This window comes from Anomalospiza imberbis, chromosome 16 (genome assembly GCF_031753505.1).
Source record: "Anomalospiza imberbis isolate Cuckoo-Finch-1a 21T00152 chromosome 16, ASM3175350v1, whole genome shotgun sequence".
Classification (NCBI taxonomy): Eukaryota; Metazoa; Chordata; class Aves; order Passeriformes; family Viduidae; genus Anomalospiza; species Anomalospiza imberbis.
In genome coordinates this window covers 4,702,292-4,722,621 of record NC_089696.1, presented here as the reverse complement: position 1 = coordinate 4,722,621, position 20,330 = coordinate 4,702,292, and the positions used below count along the sequence as shown (strand labels likewise).

At 38.4% G+C, this 20,330-nt stretch overlaps 1 protein-coding gene and 1 long non-coding RNA gene across 51 annotated transcripts in view; one reads left to right on the top strand and one right to left on the bottom strand.

The window, feature by feature from the left end:
• The window catches only part of RBFOX1 (RNA binding fox-1 homolog 1), a 1,156,138-nt gene that overhangs the window by 27,825 nt on the left and 1,107,983 nt on the right, over positions 1-20,330 (bottom strand). For 46 of the 50 annotated variants that reach the window (XM_068206663.1, XM_068206660.1, XM_068206659.1 and 43 more), the window contains 3 exons: positions 19,921-20,053; positions 11,521-11,560; positions 3,178-3,242 (listed from right to left, as the gene is read on the bottom strand). In XM_068206663.1, coding sequence (XP_068062764.1) covers positions 3,178-3,242; positions 11,521-11,560; positions 19,921-20,053 — 238 coding nt within the window. The remainder of the gene's footprint in view (positions 1-3,177; positions 3,243-11,520; positions 11,561-19,920; positions 20,054-20,330) is intronic. The other 4 variants (XM_068206666.1, XM_068206668.1, XM_068206672.1 and 1 more) reach the window with 1 other exon arrangement.
• Positions 14,323-16,137, top strand: LOC137483530 (uncharacterized). Its single transcript, XR_011004500.1, has 2 exons — positions 14,323-14,494; positions 15,990-16,137. It is a non-coding gene; the product is annotated as an uncharacterized lncRNA (long non-coding RNA).

The following is a 20,330-nucleotide window of genomic DNA, read 5'->3' as shown; positions in this document are numbered from 1 at the left end:
CTGCAAAGACCTTCAAATCTGTACGTGCAATTTAATCTATGATAGATCACACAATATAAAAATTGACTTCGGAATATGAATCCAGTGATTGTATTTCTTCATAAATAAATCAAAATGTACCTGTTTCTTTGTTGTTTGTGTTTTGTGATCCTAAAAAATTGACTGGAGAGATCTGCCAGGCCTACCCCTGTTGTGAAATTTGGTTTAGGAGTACATGATCTTTCTTGACAAATACTTCAGGGTTTGCATGGATTGGTTTAATGGTATTTCCTTGTCACCTGATTCTGCCCTGTATATCTGTTCCTCAGCTATTTCCAACAACATTTCCAACTGTGACAAACAAGGATACCATTGCATTCCTTCAAATAGAGCCCTCTCACAGTGATCATTATCAATCGACTTGGGCTATTGATTCTGAGTCCCAAATCTTTCTGTTAACCTTTATTTTTAATTTACAAAAACATGTCTCCAATCTAAAGATTTCCTTTTTCCATCTCCTGACTTAAACCTTTCAAATATGGAACATTGCCATTCATAATGGATATGAGTGGTGACCAAAAAAATAAAGCATTTCTTATTTTTAAAATTAGTATGAAGTAGTAATTCCATTATATGTCACTGCTTCAGTGCTACTCAATTTCTTTGGGCATCATTTTTTATACAAACAGTAAATGCAGTTCATGTGTAATTAAATTAAATAGGGGCTCATATGAACACTAAATAAGTGTAAAAGGAGATATGAAATCTTCAGTGTTGTGAGAGGAGAGCAGATGATAATTACATTGAGAAGAGCAGATACAAGCAGTGGTACTGCAGTATATTTCAGCACATTCATTATTAATAATTTCACAAAAGTAGCTAAATTAAATTAATTCTGAAATGAACAAAAAGTTAATCAAATTAAACAAACTGCAGTTGTGAATAATCAGAGGTATCCATGTTTGCACATAGTTTCCCACATGCAAAGAAATGTTTGAGCAGATTGTTATTTGTTTTGATCTCGATGCTAGTTTTGGGATTCTCTTGTAAAGAAATTCAGTTATGAGATTTGCAATTAAGACAAGAAACCATATTCATTTGGGGGAAGCAGATCGAAGATGAGGGTTAACCACATTTAAAAAGAAAGATAAATTAAAAAAAATACCAAAGATATAAAATTCATTTAAGATATCTAAAATTATGCAAGCAAAGACAGGTTATTGCAATTCTAATTATACACAAAGTGTATCTGAAAATTAGACAATTTTTTCAAAAATATAATTAAGGATTGTAACAACTGCATTACTACTGAAGCCATCTCCAGCTTTCTTTACAGCATTTAAGAGCTCTACCTTCCTAAACAAATCCTTTACCTTTTTGGCAGCATAACTCTTTGTGATGTTAACTCTCTGCCCATAGCAGAACATGTGACCAACTGATATTTTATCTTTCAGCCTTTAATCTGGTTTATGAGAAGGTAACATCAACTCATAATTAAAGCATTTAAAAATCAGCTTGATATTGTTCAGTTTCTCTGTGTAATGCATTGGTTTAATTAATAGAAATAAGGAGCCTATAAAATGATCCAGGGACACCTGAGTGATAGCTGGCAAAACCTGGCTCACCACAGGAGGTTATTTATAATTTTGTCCTTTTGGTTTAGTAGGCTTTTAGAAGCAGGCGTTGTTTTGCATTACAGAAAAGCTCACATAAAAACCCTAGGGCTGCGACATGCTAACAAACCTTTGTGGAAATGAAATGAAAGTACTGAGTAGCACTTCACCTGTGCAGGTTCCCCTAAGTAGAAATAGTACATTGCCAACAAAGTGCACACAGCACAGATCTAGTTGACATCACTGACCCAAAATCAATAAAAAGTAGCTTGCTTACCTGTCTGACACAGCATGCCTCAGCCATACATGCAAATTACTCTATTCACATAACTTTAAAAAATATATCTTCATTACCCAGAATAAGCACTTGAAAGGCAAATATGCATGCATAGCATTGTAACATTCATACCATGGGACTTGGTTCTAAAAATACAGAATCCATGAACAGCACTTCAATCTAAGAAATTGTGCACTAGAATTTCTTAATCTCTTGATTTCTTTAAGAAACAGAAGCATTTGTAACACTGTCTAATTTAGCATTTAAAGAAATTCTTCAATATTTAAGGCTTAAGAAATTATTTCCATGATTCCAAGGGAAAATTTTCTTGTATCAGGTATTGAAAAGCGTGACTTTACTTCTCACTGCCATCATGAAGCAAATTATTTGTGTGTGTGTCTCTGCCACCAAATACACCTCCCTTTACAAGGGAATACTCCTCAAGAACTTGAAAAATATTAAAGACAGAATAGATTTTGAGGGTGCAGTTTATGAGGAAAACATAGGATAATCCTCCTCATTACAAAATCATGTCCACACGCTGCAAAGACTTAATTTTATGCAATTTGATAAAATCCTGTTCCTACTGAAGGCAACAGCCATTTAAACATTGACTTCTAAGGGATTCCAACATCCATCTTTCAAGAAGACACACTATGTGACATCACTCTTAGTTAATAAAAGTTAAGCCTTTGAATGTGCATATTTTAATGATTTTTCCATTCCTGATATTGTTTCCACCAAATGTGGTTTACATTTTGAGGATAAAAATACAGAGCAAAAGAAAAATTTTTTTTGTTGTTGTTTTTTTTCAAGTATTGAAAAAAAATCAAATGCCTAGGAAGAACGGAAATGGAAAAAAAAATTTTTTTGTTTTGGATAGTTCAAGGTTAGACACAGTTCATTCTCAATTTCCACTGACAAAAACAATGTCAATGAGAATTGAGGGCACTCGATAGGTTCAAGGTTCTAAATCAACTGAAATAATACTCCTAAGACAAATAATGATCCTTAGTAGCAGACCATCATGAGTCTGTACATTTATTTATCTGCATTGCACAAGGGTCACAGACGTTAACTGGATGATCTACAGCTTGGGAATGTGCACATCTCATGCCTGATTCTCAATTAAGGCCTAAAGTCTCTCAATTTATGGCTATTCATGGATTATAATAAAACAGCCTGCTTTAGATATCACAATTATCTGCAGAGCAACAAGACAGTTATGAGACTTCAACAAGGCAAATTTATAGAATAAACTTCAACTTCCACTGGTCAAATATTTCTGAGCAGGAAAGGAGTTCTTACCTGTCACTGTAGGCAGCTGCAGTGGCAGTGGCAGGCTGGGCATACCGGTAGGCAGCATAACCACCCTGAAACACAAACTCATGCTCTAACTGCATTGCCATGGCACCTTCAATCACATTTTGCAACATTTGACAACAATTGAAAGAGTACAGTCATGGTGCAGTTCAGTTAAATGCATAGGAAATACTGCAATGAAATGCTAAGGAAAATATTTTGGTGAACTGCTAAGCAAAATGGAGTATCACAAACTTTTTAAGGTTTGTCCCAGAGATCAGGAGAAAGCAATGAGCTCTATTGATCAGTGTAAGCTTTTTTACTGGACTGGATTATTACTGGATTCTTCAAGTTTTCAAGCAGCAATTGTTTGTACGAACAAAGTGTATGCATATTCACAAAGCAGTGCTAAACTTAAAAGACAAACTCAGCTAATAATCAATTCTTTTTGTGTAAAAAATATGATTTATCATGCCTGGTTGATTAAACCTATGAATTTGTGCACTCAATTAACACTTAATGTTACATAGGTTTCCAATTTATACATAAAATTATAATGAAGAAGCAAAATTCTCTTCCATGAATTAACATTCAGTTGTATGTAACAGTAATTCCAGCTGTTCAATTAAGCAAACAGGACAAACAAACACACATTGGAAAGGAATTGAGTGCAGTGATGCATTGATTATCAAACTGTGAAAACAGCAGAGCTTCCTGTTCAATGGACCACAGTGTTATATCAACCATTTCCAAATGATCTCAGCATGCCAATTAACAGCCCCAGCCCAGGCCCGCTGATAACACAAACACGATTTACGTCCCAATTAGAATTGTCCCCCCCAGCACCCCCTGGGACAGGGGCTGCTGTGGTGCCTTCCCCACCCACCCCCTCCCTAACAAAGAGCTGAATAAGACAGCATCAGCTCACTCAGCTTTGAATAAAATTCACTCTTTTGCTCAAGTGTTCGCTGTAATGGATTGGTCTTTTTCCTATTTTATTTTTTTTTTTTTTGGAAGGCTGCATTCACCCCAGATATTGTGCTGAAGCAGGAAGAATAGGCCACAACATGCCAGCCTTTACTGTAACTGTAGAATATTTTTACTGCAGTAACTTTTGTGGGTTTTCTAGTTTGATTTTGCAAATAAAAATTCGCTCTTTTCAGAAAAGCAATCTGGACTACTTTTACAAGCTATTTCCCCTTCCACCACTTTGCCTGGCAGAATGGCTTTCATCCCTAACACATGTAAACCTTTGTGGGTTTGAACATTTGAAGCAGGTTGGGTTTGGAAATCAATTGTTCAGCTGACAATGCCACATCCCCCTAAGAATAAACACAAGTTTTACATACACTGACAGCTCATTAGAAACTCCAGGCTTTGAACTGTCAGCTTATTTGAAGAATATTCTTTCTGATTTTTTTTTTCAAGTGCTCACACAGACAACAGGACATGTCCCTCCCTGCTCCTGGCCAGCTCTCTGCCAGCAGCAATTGTGTCACACAAGCCCTGGGATCATGCAGGAATGAGCATCTCCTAAACCCCCACGTGCTCTCCTGTGCTCCTTTGAGCATACACGGAGGCAGTGAGACAAAACACCTTCTCATTTCATTTTATAACCCAGCAGAAGGCTATCACTGTCAAAAAGGTACAACAGGCACATGCTGCTGCACGTGTGGACGTACAGGCCTTTGGATATCAAATAATGTCACCAGGTACAGGCTGAGAGGAGAGAAATTCAAACTGCACACTTGGGCTGGCCTCTGTCTAAGAGAGAGAGGTGAGAGACGATACCAATTTATCTGTTCTCCCCTCCTGGTTTTTGAGGGCTAAATATTTGGAATTGTCTGCTGGGGGAGGTGGTAGGGTCACTATCCCTGAGAAAAAGGCTGGAAGTGGCACTCGGTGCCAGGCTTTAGCTGGGGTGCTGGGGCATGGGTTGGACTCCATCTGCAAGGTCTCGTCCAGCCTGGTGATTCTGTGAAGTATGACACCTTCCCCCCGACATTTTTTTCTCTTTTTTTCCCTGAGTGCTGATATGAGGAAGATTCTGAATTTGTTTCCATGATCCAGTCTGGCAGTGTGTGGCAGATCTGAAGTCTGACATGGCTCTGTCACCACGGTGTCCAACTCCCTTGCCTGGCCTGCTGTCCACTCCTAAAACCCTTGATTTAAAAGTGAGAGCCACTCCAAGTGAGTCCAGCTCTCCACACAACAGCTCCTACCACAGTATGGAGTTGAGAACAGGCCACCACGAGCAGTTCTGAATGGGAGAACAATGAGACAGGCTGTTGCCACAGCAGCTGCTCTGAAATCTGGTGGGCTCTGGGAGGACTGATTTCCTTTCCTTCATTTAACTATCACCAAAAATTGGTCAGTGTGTGATCAGAGACCACCCTAAACACAAGAGCTACATTCCTTTTATGCTTACATTTTGATTTGCTTTCAAAAAATTTCTGCTGAACAATGAAGCTCGACTCTGAACTTTATTAAGATGTTTTGGATTCAGCAATCAGTCTGACATTTATGAGCCCTGGCAAGAATGAGTATAAAGCAATACAAATAAAAAGAGACTGAAGGCACTGAATTTGACTGCATTCTCTGGAGAACTAAAAAAGCAGGATGTATTTGGGTATCAGGGAAAACCTAATTCCCTACCATCGCATGGCATGAATTCATAATTTTAAAATAAACTAGCATAAATTACACATTAAAATATGCTTAAGCAAATTATTTTTATGGGGCTTGTGTTCTGCAGTTTTGGTGTTGTACCAAGTTTTCTCATTGTTTTACTTCAATTACTTCAGGTGATTTTTGATTACTGCAAGAAGAAAATACTTGGAGGTACACTTTACACTGGAAATTGGGGTGGAATTCCAGTTCAAACCCCTGAACTCAACTTCTACTCAAGATCTATTTCATAATTTTCCTCTAATTTTGAACTTGGCTTATATTTTAGGAGGAGAATACATCAGTAATCTTCACTACATCTCTTGAGTAACATTATATAATTATCCTCATGCCTTAGACTATATTGCAAAATAAAACACTCAGAACAAAATGGTGCAATAATTACATTTTAAAAATTAATAATTTTCAGTTCCTAAGTATTAGAAATGTTTTAGGAAATCTTTTTTTCCTCTTATATTTATATTCAAGCAAAAGTACCTGACTTTGGATTACCATTTTGAAAATAATAAATTCAGAGACCATAATTAAAAAATGTTTACTGCCTTATCTGTGCTCCCATATTTGTTACTTGCAAAACACTGATAAAACAGCGTTACAGGAGCTTAAGTAGTTTTGAAAATTAACAATAGTATCACTATCTGTGACTTTGTGACTGAATCTGGAAAATGAAATGCAGCTGGTGGACTATTTTTGCCATTTGCACACACAGAATCCACTTTCTCACGTATTGATTTGAGCATCAGTATGATTTGACATGAGTGTACATCCAGCACGGTGAGGTTTTGCCATCAGTGGGTGTCATACCCGTGGCAACTTATGGCCACACACAGGCTCCTGCAACACTGCTCTATAAAGAAACAGAAATGAAATGATTTGAACGAGGAAGGAAGGATGGAAAGAAGGATGTAAGGAAGGAATTTAGGCAAATTCCCCAGAGCAATTAATCAGAATTTCCCTCTCAATTTTTTCAACATCTCTGGCTCTGGCAAACAGAAAAAGAGCAGTGGGATCTGTCAGAGATTAGTTGATGATTTTTATAGGGAAATTTTAACAAATTTTAGAAAGAAATCACATATATTTTGAATAAGATATGATAAAATGGAAATGAACAGAGACTTGAATACAACTGAATTTTTAAATAAAGTGTGTATATCTGCAGTAAGGCTAATTTCCACAAAAAACTTACCCAGAAAAAATCTAGAGACTACAAAACTATGTATACATGTGTGCACCTCCTCAAAAAAGAGCCAAATCACTTTTTTCTCATGATCTCAGATATAATGAAACACAAAATGACTCTAAATTATGAGTATTTTTTCCTATTAGCTGCATATTTAATATTTCATATGAATGTTGAGAGTTATTTTTCCTCAATTTATACTTCCTATACTTCCTTTCACTCGAGGATCTCTCAGAGTAATTTGTCAACATAAATTAATCAAGGTTCCAAACCTTCTCTAGTATTGAGAATTAGACCTGCCTTATTAACTAGAAATAGAAGAATGGTATTGAAACTTACATGAATTAAACTCAGAGCTGCAGAATATAGAAAGTGTCAGCTCATTTTCCTCCACTCACGTGCTATTGGGATTTAAACAGCATTTGCTCTGCCCATGGAGTAAAATGTTGACTGGGAGAATTAAAAAGAAATAAACAATCCAACTCAAATTTGTGCTGGCTCAATTTGTGGACCTGACCTGTGTGCAAGGTTTGGAGTAATTCTATATCACGTTCCCAGAGGTAGCTGCTGCCTCAGAAAAACTCTTGGTAAAATATCCAGGCACCACCTGCACTAATCCCAGCCAAATAAAACCACCAGAAGTCATCTGGTACCTTTTTCAATGTACTTTTAACATCACAAATAAAGATGAGATCAAAAGCCATTTCATCCCTGCCTACCCAAACCTTTAAAAAGGCATCATGGAGCATTCCAGCACACAGAGCAGTGGAAAGAACAACCCACTGCTCCCTGGGGACCCTTTCGCCCTTGGCAAAGTAATTTCTCCTCTTCTTGCTCTGTGAGTCACAGGGAATGGCACACTCTTCCACTGGCAGACACAAAAAATCCTTGGTTCTTGAAAGAAAGCCTTCGGTGCTATCTGCAAATCCTTGTTTTTCACCTCAGAACAGTGCCTTTCAGAGGACCAGATGGCTTCCAGGCACTTTCACCTGGGGTCAAGGGTATGCTGCTTAGATAATTACCTCTGCTTCTCCCTTGGGAAACAAATAAATCCTCCATCCCCAGCTCTATCCTGTCTTTGAGCTAAAGGTGATGGCAGTAGCTATTAGGAAATAGTCTCATTCCATTCCCCTAACCACAAAAATCTGCCTTATTCTTGCCCTTTGCAGCTCAAAAAAAAAAAAAAAAAAGAAAAAAAAAGAAAAAAAAACCCTATATACGTATATTTTACCACGGATTCTCTCCAGCTGCAATATCACAGGTACAGAATCCTGGGAAGTTTAGGAAACCTTGCTGTGAGCAGAAAGACTGACTAATGGCCATGGTTAAACCATTACCAGGGGGCTTCTGGAGCTGGTGGTGACAGGGTGTGGAAGGTTCTCATTTTCTGAGCCTTCCCACATTTTAGGTATGGATTGATGACTGACATTCTGAAAACATTCTTTATGACAATGGTAATAAAAAAAATGGAACAGATTTAAGATAAAGCAGAGCTATTATTCAAACTGCCTATTTCTGAATCTGTTACTATTTTCTGCTTCATTTTAAGGAGTGTATTTTCTTATTTTCACAGGTGTCAATCTTCATCTAAGAACTTCTATATTTGCTGGCAGGCAACTTTAATTCTCTTTTAATGACTTTTTCTCTTAGTGAATCAATACTTAATTTTAAAAGGTCTTCCTTACTTCCTAATAATCTCCTTTATTTTTCCTACTCAAAGGCACATTTAAAAGGGAATTCAATAGCTCAGCTATTTCAGAAGGATTATTGCATTCCATATAGAATTATATTAAATATAGAATATATTATATTACATCTAGAATCATGATTGTTGATTTTCACTTTAGACTGTATTTCCCACCTATTTTTATATTCCTAATCTCTTCTATCCCACTGGTTATATTCAGCAGCTCTGGATGTTTGCTGTTCTTGATTCACCCTGCAGTTTTTACCCAACCAGTATCTTTTGGTGTCTCCCCTCTCTCCTTTCCCCTAAATCTGTGGTTTCTCACACCAGAGGCTCTGTTGAACCCAAGTTATGCAAAAAATAGCAGAGTCCATCAATTGCTTCTCAGTGTGATCAGAGCAGGATGAAACCCACTCTGATGTACCCATTAATGCACATTTTTGATCTGGCTTTTCACTACTGTGTGCCTCTTGTTTTGCTTGCTGTGGTATTTCTAAGGCTTCTTTCCCTCCAATCTACCATTAAACCCGACATTGTTTAAATGTTTTTTCTCCTTTTTTCACAGAGCATTTGTCATTTCACAAAGCTTCAGCTTTGCACTTAAAATGAAAAGCTGAGTGGAACTATGTCATAAACAATTGGGATTTAATAAATAACTTGGTCTGCTGCAAACTGCTGCACTAAGAACTAATACACTGTGAATTTTAAGGTTTCATTTGATTTATGCCAGTTCTTTCTATCTCTCTCTCTCCCTCCCCTGCAAATGCTTTATATGCAAGAAGGCACAAATCTGAAGAAAAATTATTTATAAAATAAAAAAAGGTTTGTATAATATAAAGAAACTAAATTTCCAGAAGAGTGTTTTAATTCTGTCATCTGCTATAAAGATAAACATTCTGTTGCATTAAGAGAACTAAGATATGCAATCAGAAGTAAGAGGCTGCAACTGAGTGAAAAGCAGAGTAGTTATTCCATTTCCTAATGCACACAGCTATTACAGACAACAAAACTGAGGCTATACTAGAAATTAGTAATTTATTCAGTATCTTTCTCATTGAAACCACCCTCCATTTGGAAACAGAATAGTTAAGTCTGTGAGAGGGTGTAAGGCCACTTAAAAATAATATTGTCCATCACCAATGAGGTATTCCTGGCTTTCAGCAGCAGTGGGCTCCAAACCTACAAACTGCTCCAGTAACATTTAGCTCCCACCTATTCTCTCACCCCAAGCCCTCCTGAGAAAGACGTCTTGTTGCTCTGCAGATTTCTGGGTTGGTAAACTGAGCAAAATGGATGTAAAATGGATGGTTTGAAGGAACATGACAATTGGAAACCACACTTGAAGAAATTCCACACGTAACATGTGTCCTATACAGCTCAAAAATTGGGCAGCAGCGTGGTTGGGTGAGATCAGATCCACTTCTTTGGCTTGAGCAAACCTTTAGCCAGGGGGTAATTTTGTGTTGTAAACAATATCTTACTGATAACATCACTGACTACATAAGTACATAGGGGGAGGACTTTAACCCTTGCTGATTCATTTTAAATATGTTTTTAAGCTGCACAAATGAATTTTCAGATAAGGATCAGCCTTTCCACCTCCATCAGAAAAACAAAACCTATGTCATCCATACAAATTGTTTTCCTTCTTTATATAAAACTTACTGACAAAAATCTGCTCCCTTGGGAATAGTTCTAGAAGATTGCTGATAATGAACACAAGGGATGTTTCCTAGCATTGCCTGTTTAATTTTTAATATTGATACAAATTTCAACTCATCCGTCACATTTTATCTCAAGTGAAACAGTGCAAGTAGGTTACAGAAAGTTTTCTGGTGAAACAAAGATGATACCTGTAACTTAGAAGCAGATTGCCTTATTAAAAGAATAACAAACTAAATATTGCTTACTATCAGTAAAACATTTTACATTTACACATAAAGTATTAGAATTTTTGAGTGAAATTTAGCCTCAAGTCCCTGAAACCTCTTGCATACTCAGACATATGGAGACTCTTTGCACACATTCAAGATAAAAAAGTTGTCAAGAAACAACAATGTATGAAAGCTTGAAAAATATAGCAAAAAAAAAAAAAAAAGAGTAAACATATTATTTAAGATGAAATTGGTGAACAATTAGGTGCATAGATAATGATGGATCCAGAACTATGAAACTTTCCTAGCAAATTATCCACTTGTATTGTGAGCAGTCTCTATCCATCTTCTTTAAACTGAAATTAGTGGATTCTAGAAGTGCAATTTTTGGCAGTCTACTCAGATTACAGACAAACATTGCCGTATCTTAAACTTACTATGCCATTAAGCTCTACTATCACCATGGCACCTACATGTTCCCAGTGTTGGCTGGATTTGGGAAACCTGTATCTCTCCATGAAGAACTTTCATACTTCAAGTATCAATAATACTCAGCTTGCCTTGATTTTTTTTTTTTTTTAAAGAGCTTTTGGGGATTTGCAAAAGAATGTTTGTGCTTTGCTTTATTTTTCCTTTGAACTTCAATTACGAAGGGAGACGCTCCTCCACACACGCACACACATTTTTCACATCTTTTTGCATTCATTCAGCATTTGATTGAAGAGTTAATTCAGCTCCACTGCACAATGATAGATGTAATGAACAGAAAGGTCTTCCAATGTGAGAGATATTCTTCTCAATTCTTTCTGACAGGCAAGGGATGGTAAATAGACAAAACAGAGTCAAGCTAGGCAGCAAACTTGTAAAAAGAATGACTCTGGTAATGTACAAGGACAGCATGCACATCAATGAATACTTACATAAATGTCTGCACCATAAAATCCATCCTGGTATACAACACTGCAAGGATGCACACACAAAGAAAAACATCCATATTAGTGCATTTCCACATGCAAATGCCACCAACCCCTGCACAGCTGAGGTTAGTCTCTCACAAGAACAGAGGGGAGGGGGAAGGAAGGCACCCTTCACATTGGTTAAGGAGGTTGGTAGTAATTATCAGAAGTGAACCTGGACCAGATACATCATCTTATCAAGTATGCCAAATGCTTAGTCAAAGGCAAAGCATGGCAGGATTGGAAAAGACTTTTGATAAAGTCTGGGGGCTTTTTTCTTCCCCTGTTTTTAGTTTTAAGAGGTCACATATTGACAGTGTTTTTTCTTTCCTATAAAAATTTTCAGTGGGCCAATCCTACATCCAGTTTCAATACCCTTGCAAAAAGCTAACTTAAACCACTGCTTTCTCATCCTGCAAGTATGCTGACCCTCTGAAAGAAAGGGTTACTTCTCATTACTTAGATGGCAAAAAAAACCACAGCTTAAGGTTAAATGGTGAGAGGAGTTGGTGAAATAATTACACTGGTGGTGTTCTACCCACTAGGTCAAATCTCAGTATTCAGTCTACACAGAGGTGAGAGAACCCACAGGTACTGCATTGTTGGCTAGATGCACATTATCAATACTGACAACTGATCTATTGAGAATTTCAGGGTGCTATTCTTATGAAAAAAAAAATCACTTTGCCTACTGGAGGATTTTACAGCTTTGGTAAACATGCCAGTGGTTCTGAGCTCCCCTGTTTTGGTTGGTTGGATACATTACTACTGCTTCTCTCAAAAAAATGTGGTAACATTGCTGTTATCAGTTCACTCAGACATGGTCTCATTTCAGCTAAGATCAATCATCAGTGTAAACAGTGGAAGATTCTAAACCCTCCAGGATAAATGACACAGTATGACAGAGACAGCTTAAATGATTACACTAAATAAAACTCCAACTGCACAACAGTGGCCTAACAATTACACTCATTAGGTCATTCCTGCAATTTTACATCCATTTGGCAGTTCTGCAACCTGAAATGTGTATTTCCAGTATCAGACTCAACCCAAGCTGTTTCAAGGGCTAAACACGTGAGATAATTAAACAGTAGGGTTTTTTTGCAACAGTATTTTCAATTTAGGAATACTATTATCTAGGAATAATAGTTATTACCAAGTTGCTAGCCTAAGACATTTTGCAATTCCAACAAGAATTTTGATGTCAGAAATATAACTGATCTATTGAGGTCAGTGACCAAACACCACAGGGCTGAGCTGATATGTGTTTAAGTAAGAATCACTTGAGAAAACCATAAATGTGCACACAACAACATGGATTAAAACCACACTGATGATAAAAGTTTGCTATGGAATAATAGCAGGTGAAAACTCAGCTCCACTTAAATCAGAATGTCTGCCATTTGTTTCAGTAGGGTCAGACCTTTACACATATATTTTTCTATTTGTTACGTCTGCAGAGCAAAATATGCAAAACCTGGTCTACACTGGCAGCTTTCAGAGAGGTTGTTACTTACTCTGCAGCATACCTTCATTTTGGTTTGGATACTCTGATTATTTTAAAACATTTCATGTTTTTCTTTACCTGTTTGCATGTAAGAAATAAAGCATTCCACACGACTGTGAGGTAGGAGCACACAATCATGGACAGCATGGAAGGACTCAGGTGAGATGACACACAAAGAATACTGAGTTTACTGTGACCCCACAGCCCCAGTCCTCGGGTCCTCACATCCCTGTGCCACTCCTGCTGGAGATGGGGGATGAGTTGGGGGAAGGGAAGGTGGTTTAGGTCCTACCTCTGTTTATAAACATCTAACTGCACTTCAATAGCAAATTAAATTCATTTTTCAAGTCAAGTCTGTTTTGCCCATGATGGCAATTGGCATGAAAAGTCCCTGCATTTATCTCAACTCAAGAGCTTTTCCATCCTCCTTTATCCCCCTGTACTCTTGAGCAGGGGAAGGAGAGCACAGCTGGGTGAGGGTCTGGCAGCCAGCCCAGGCCAACCCATCACTGTACATTCAAACATCTTACTTTCAATTACTATTAAACATTGCTATTCAGAAAATAATGCTTCTGAGAAAGCATGTGTCAGAAAGGGAAACTTTTCCTCCTCTTGGTGATCTGTGGCTATAGAGCAAAGATGAATAAAGCTGATAAATTTTTCATTCCTAAGTGCAGCTGGTTGTAATCGTGGACAGGTTCATTCATCCACCCCAGTCTTCCTTCCAGTCATGTACAGACAGAAAGGTATTTTGAGTTCTAAATGAAACCACTTCATAAACACTATGCTGAAAAATGTACCCATCACTAAAATGAGACATATATGCACAACTCCATCATTAGACACGGCCAATATTAAGATGAGGTGACAGAATCAGGCAAATGAGTATAACAGTCCCAAGCAGGACTTGCACTACAAAAAAAAAAATCATCTGATTTTCTCTTATTTCCTCTCCGTGATCTTGCATTATGACAGTGATATTAAATAAAAACCCTTCTGCTTATCCTGAAGTTTGAGGAAAAGTAATTCTTCACACTTCATAGATTTTTCAGAGAATATTTCCTCTATTCAGAGTCGTTGCTATTTGTTGGATCCTGATTGAATCTTGCTAGTAGAGTCAAATGTATTTTCTAACAGCACCTTCATCAGAAGTACAAAGCGTAAATGACCAAGAACTAAGTTTTGCTTTTCCTTCCTTTAGTATATAAATTTCCAAGTTTTTTTCTTTTGTTTGTTTTGTTTTGTTTTTGTTAAATTTGGTTTTATTTGCTCGGTTTATCATCCCTTTTTCTCTCTCTGAGGCTCTAGGCAGAAAACAAAGGGGATGTTCTGAGTTTGGGAAGAGACTGAAGGTATCACACAGGGACCCATCTTACAACAACTCCTTTTATATTTTATATTTAAAAAAAAAAAAAAAATCCTGGTAGGCAGGTAAGTCTTGTGCTCCTTGTAAAACAACAAAGGGTTTTTAAATAGCCACATTACTGAAATCTGAGTTACTTCACCCAAGGAATGGATATGTGAATGTGCTTCCTGAAGGCATTAAAAAGAAGAAATTTGGGGGATTTATTCAGTTGTATTTGATTATTTTACTGTGCTAAGGAAAACTCAGAGAAGTGAGAAATCTTGATTTAAGAAGAAAATGTGCATCTAAATAACAGCATATGTGGCAATCATTTCCTGAAATTAATTTTATCTAAATAGGGAACTCTTTCCTCATCAGATATTATACACCTGACTTTCATGGGTTCAGCTCCTTTAAGTCTCCGAGTATTATAATCACTTTTTGTAACTACATTAACACAAACTCTTTACTAGTTTATCTTCCACCTTTATAACATCCTGGGAGAACTACATCTGTCTTCATTATCATTTTTCTGTCCTCATCTTTCAAAAGGATTGAGTTGAATAATCTATCAATGACATAAAAAGACAGCCCTTGATTGCACAAACCTTGGCTGAGAAACTTCCCGGCAGCTGAGGATCCATGGCCCTCAGCACACACGTCCTGCCCAGGGCAGCACACCCAGCCTGAGGCTCAGCCAGCCTGGTGGACTCAGGGGAACAAACGGGCAACACACCCTGATTTCCTTCCTGGGCACAGCAATGGTCCCAGCTCACCATTACCTCTCCAGCACGACTAAAGAATAACAGTTCTCTGTTTTCTGGTGGCTGGGAGGGTCACCCTCACTGTCCTACACTGTCTAGCTCCTGGTCTGGAAATCATCTTTAACGTGAGCCCTTTATCTGGCGCCTTCATGAGACAAATGTTAGAAGGGGTGCAGCTACAGCCTTGTTTAAACCAAAGACAGAATTGAAGCAACTCTTTTCCACACTCTAATAACAGAGTTTTAAGTGCTGTAAACATCAAACTGAAACTCTTTTAAGAGGTAGTTTCAACTGTTTAGAATGTTCTCTAATTCCAGTTTATTGCCTTTACAGTTTCAACAGTTTCTGCCATGGACAAGTTACATTTTCTGCTTTGTGTTATTGACTGAGGACATTGCTGCAGAGAACAAAGCTGGCACACATGAATCAATATATCCTGGCAAAACCCATTTTTTGTTTCAACAATTGCACATATACAAAGAGTCCAAAGTAAGGGGAAGTTTACATGAGCCCAAGGAAATAGAGTGGGAAAAACCCATAACAACCACAGTAGATGTAGTAGCTCATGCTAATCTTGTTAAATTTAGAATTCAGCATAAGGGTTGGAAAATAAAGCTGTATTTTCATTTTGAATCTGCGAGCAAGCTGCACTTGAGAATGCTATTTTAACAAGAGGAACAGTTTCTGAATAGTCTCTGTTATTTCTCCTTCACACTCCCCACAACGTCGCAATTCTATTTAGGGTTGGGTTTGGGTTTTTTTTTTAACTGTTCTTTTCAAAGAGAAAAAAGCATATTGCTCTCCCCTGCTTTCCCAGGAAAGACAGCAGAGGAGGAGACACAGACTGAAAGCTAATTCTCTGTTAGCTTCATCAGAGCTGAAAGGAGAAGAGAGGAAATGTGAAGACAAAGTCATCACACACTAAACTTGTGAAGAATTTAAAGCAAAGGATGCTGAAACAGAAAGGCTGCTCATTAGTTTCACTACTCCTGCTATCTACTACTGCTCTACTACCAGACATACCATGACTGGGTTTTCTTGACAGCAGATTCAAGATCTCATGTTTCCCCTCTCCTGTTGCACCATTTTGAGGTTAAGCTCCCCATGCAGTGCAGACTTCCAAACTCTAAATTTTAGTTTCAGTAATCTCACACAAACCAAGCTTTACTCCCCATTTCAGTGCCAGGGGCGTTTATGATACATACATTAATTATATGTAGTTATAAGTCAGCTGCACATTCTCATGTTTCAAGGCATTAGAGGTGATGCCACAGATGCTAAAAGTGAAGTACTTTCTGTGAGCTAATAAACGAGATGCTATCTCAAGGAATTGTGAAATGTCTCACTCAGAAGTGAAGGATCCATTAATTACCAGGGTAGTGCCAAGTATCTCATGAACAGTAATTCCATTTTTAAATGACACATTTTAAAGCACACCTGCTATTCTTTGATTTATAAGAAAATAATGGCCTTAAATATGGTTATACCCAGCAATTTCCCTGGGACCTAGCAAAGCCTGTCTGCTGCTCCCCAGTAAGTGGGAGACACAGCAGATGACACCTTTCAACAGGAATCACTACAACTCATCCTGCCTTGTGACCACAAGACCTAGAGGTAGATCAAGGACTAAGGTGAATGAAATAAAAGAAAATTAAAGGAGGTGGTTGCAATCTTCAGCTTTATATTTTGCAACTACACACAGGTTCTTTCTTGAAATATTTTTCTAATTAAACATTGATGGATTTTAATGTAAATTTATTCTTGAAATTATATCTGTCATTATCGAAAATGTATATTTTTTTAAGACTGAAAATACTTAAGTATAAAACTGTTTACTTGGCTGTAAGGCTGGGCCCCTTCCTTGAGTGAAAAATAATAAATTGCTACTAAGTTGATGGCAGAACAGCATTCAAAACTTACTCAATTTTTCTTATCAACAAATTATATTCCAAATTGTTTGCTTCCTCTCTAAGCTGATTCATTCTCTATGTTCTCTTTACTATCTTAGTAATTTTCCTTGACTTCTATTCACATTGTGACCAAAAACCACATTCTCTTAACTTATTTTCATTGATCACATAATTTTTTTCTGATGGAAATTCCTTATTCCTTCTTTGATGGGTCATGAGATAGAATATGTGAGCAGAGAACAAAGAATCACTCAGCAATTCCACGTTACAGTCTTGTATCAGTGAAGACACCAACATGAGATCTAACATGCCAGGCCAAAGAAATTATGGGAAAATAAAGCTTTATTACCCCAGCTGTGGATCAGTGCAACAGAGATCTGTATACTTTCTGTACTGACTCATGAATTACAAAATGGGCAATTCAGAAAGCAGGACCTTATTGGAAAGCACAGGTGGATGGAGAAACTTAAATATCTGAACTTAAACATTTTTTAAGACAGGGCTTAGTTAAGTGAAACCTTTTGCAGTGTCAAATTATGTTTGGTGGCAAGGTGAGCCCTCGATTAGCAAGGGTTCCTGACAGACACCTGGAAGGCATCAGAGCAAGATGATGGGACCTGTGATAATGCAGGGCTCCCTCTGAAGCCAGATTTGGCATGAGCATGGAGGGAATGAGCTCCAGCCAGCCTGTCCAACCACCCTGCAGAGCAGTGTGAGTGCTGAGCTGAGCTCCTGGAAACCAGTTCAGTTGGAGGAGAGCTGGATCTGCCTGCAGAACCTCTGCACTGACTTAGAACAGGAGTTCTCTGTGCTTACATGTCTAAGTTACTGCTAAAGGTGCCGGCAATCAGCAGTACAATTACATGAGGATATACATATGCTACACTTGGAAATGGAGTTCTTGCTGCTGAGTCACTGAACTAATTATGATAATGTGTATGCCACCACACACATATACACATAGAGCACCCACATGTGGCCTCCTAAATTAAAGGCAAATTTAAGTTACTTACTAGGCAGAAAGTATTTACTTATTTTGCAAATACTAACCAAAAAGTATTGTCCAATTCAAAAACTATCACACACAGCTGGTAATTATTTTTGTACATACCTTAATGACTTTGCATTTAACTAAAGTGTGATGTTAATGACATCATGAAACTGAGTGGCCCACCTCATTCTCTCACTACATATTGCACTCTATGTTCAAATTTCAGAATTGGTTTTAAACAAGGTGGAGTTTGGGAGTCCACTTTCTTTAGATGCAGTATCCATTTGGTAGCTGAGGAATTCTGACTGAAATCTGAATGCAGGGCATTCTGAACTTGTTTCCATCTTTGCCATGTGCAAATGCCTGCACTGACTAACTGAGAGTATGGCAGCAGAAGGATAACTGTGGTGGGGCACCATCCTTGCCCAGAGGTAATTCAGGCAAACTTCAGAAAATGCCTTCATCCATTAGTGGTAATACTGTTTTTCTTAATAAACTACACAACACACTCAAATAAATAAACAGAATACATTTTACAAAATAACCCGATTCCGTGGTGTGATTTTTACACTAGTTTTTACAATGTGTGTTTTCTTTGAGATAATTACTGCTCAATGTGACAGAATGGTCAAACTGCCTGTATAAATAAATCCCTGAAAACTCAGGCCAAAGGCTGACTGAGGAGATCAGCAAATTTGTCTGGAAAAAGATGCTTCTTTTTGGCTTAATAGAAGCAAGGTTTACTGGGAAACTGTGGGAACTGGTGCAGGGCACCCGTCACCTACTGGAGTGGGGCAGGGGGACAGGGGTTGTGCTGGCAGCTCCTGCACAAGGGGACATCTCCAATGGGAGGCAAGGAGCTGCTGAACAGGATTTCAGTGAGGGCAGGGAGAGAAAGAGAGAGAGAGACAGAGAGAGATCACCTTCTCATCACTCTCGCCCATGCCAACCCTTCCAGATCCCTTCCCAGAAATATCCAGCGGCTCTACAAAGAAGTAGTGCCAAATCAAGTTTTTGTGACAAAATACTACTCTGGCCTAGGATCTGCTAAGTTTTCTGATTTTACAGATTTCCCAATTTGTTGACAGCTTAAAATCTTTTGCTAATATTATTAGAGTTTTTATGTTCCATGCAGCATACAAAGCCTTTCTGTGTCAGCCTTTGCAGAGCTACAGGAAAAACTGTTTATTTTTTTCTTTCCCCCAAAAATATACATAATACCCAAACAATCTTCTGAAATAAAGAAGATTATAGAATTACTAGAAATTAATACTATTAATTCCTCTTCTTGGTTCCTTAATTTACTACTTGGTTTTAGTAAATGCAGGTCACTGACAGCAAAACCTTAAGGCATTAATTATTTAAGCAAACGTACACAAAACCCATGGTCCTGAGAGGAGCACCCCAGATTTCTATCATGGCAAAGATGGCAACTAGAAAAACTAAGCAAATTGCAAGAAAAAATATATATGTACAGAAAAAAAAATACAGCACTAAGCCTTCAGGTGCAGAGACAACTTTCAGCAGGCGATTTGAAGAAAAAGAAGTTAACTCGATCCAACCTCCTTAATAACCAGATGTTTGCAATCATCAAAAATATACCTTTAGCCGAAACAATCTCCCTGCTCCGGAGCGTTCCGTTTGCGGGAGCATTTACATAACAATATGTGACATCTGAAATGCTTAAGGCCACCAAGCATGGCAGTACAAATTACAGTCATTTTTCAAGCTGCTGTGCGAGGCGCCGGTGCCGGGCAGGCACGACCCGCATGCAGCAGGGCTGGGAACGGTGCCCAGGCTCCCGGGATCCATGCTGAGCCAGAGGTGAGGGAAGCAGAGCTCCTTACCCGCCGTAGGCTGGGATGGGAGGAGGGGGAGCTGCTGCTCGGAACGTGTTGTACACCGTGCGACCTCGGCCTCGTAGGTGGGCACCTCTGTACGCGGCGGCTGCGGTCGCAGCAGGGTAGGGAAATCCTGGCACTGCGGAGAGAAAAAAAACAGGGATTAGTGAGCAGTGCCCACGTTCTGGAGCAAGCAGTGGGGTTGTGATGGTGTAAAATTTTGCCTGTAGCTGGACAAGAGAGTCGCCAAGGGGTTTTAGCTCGTCTTTTCACACAAATCTCTGCGTGCAAAGAGCAGGCGGCAAGCTGGGAATCGGATGGCAGCGTCATTTATGGCTTTGAGTTTCTCAGAAGACACGAATGAAAAGAGTGGTGACTGGTTCAGCCAACACTACTACCAGGAGACTCCCGAGGTC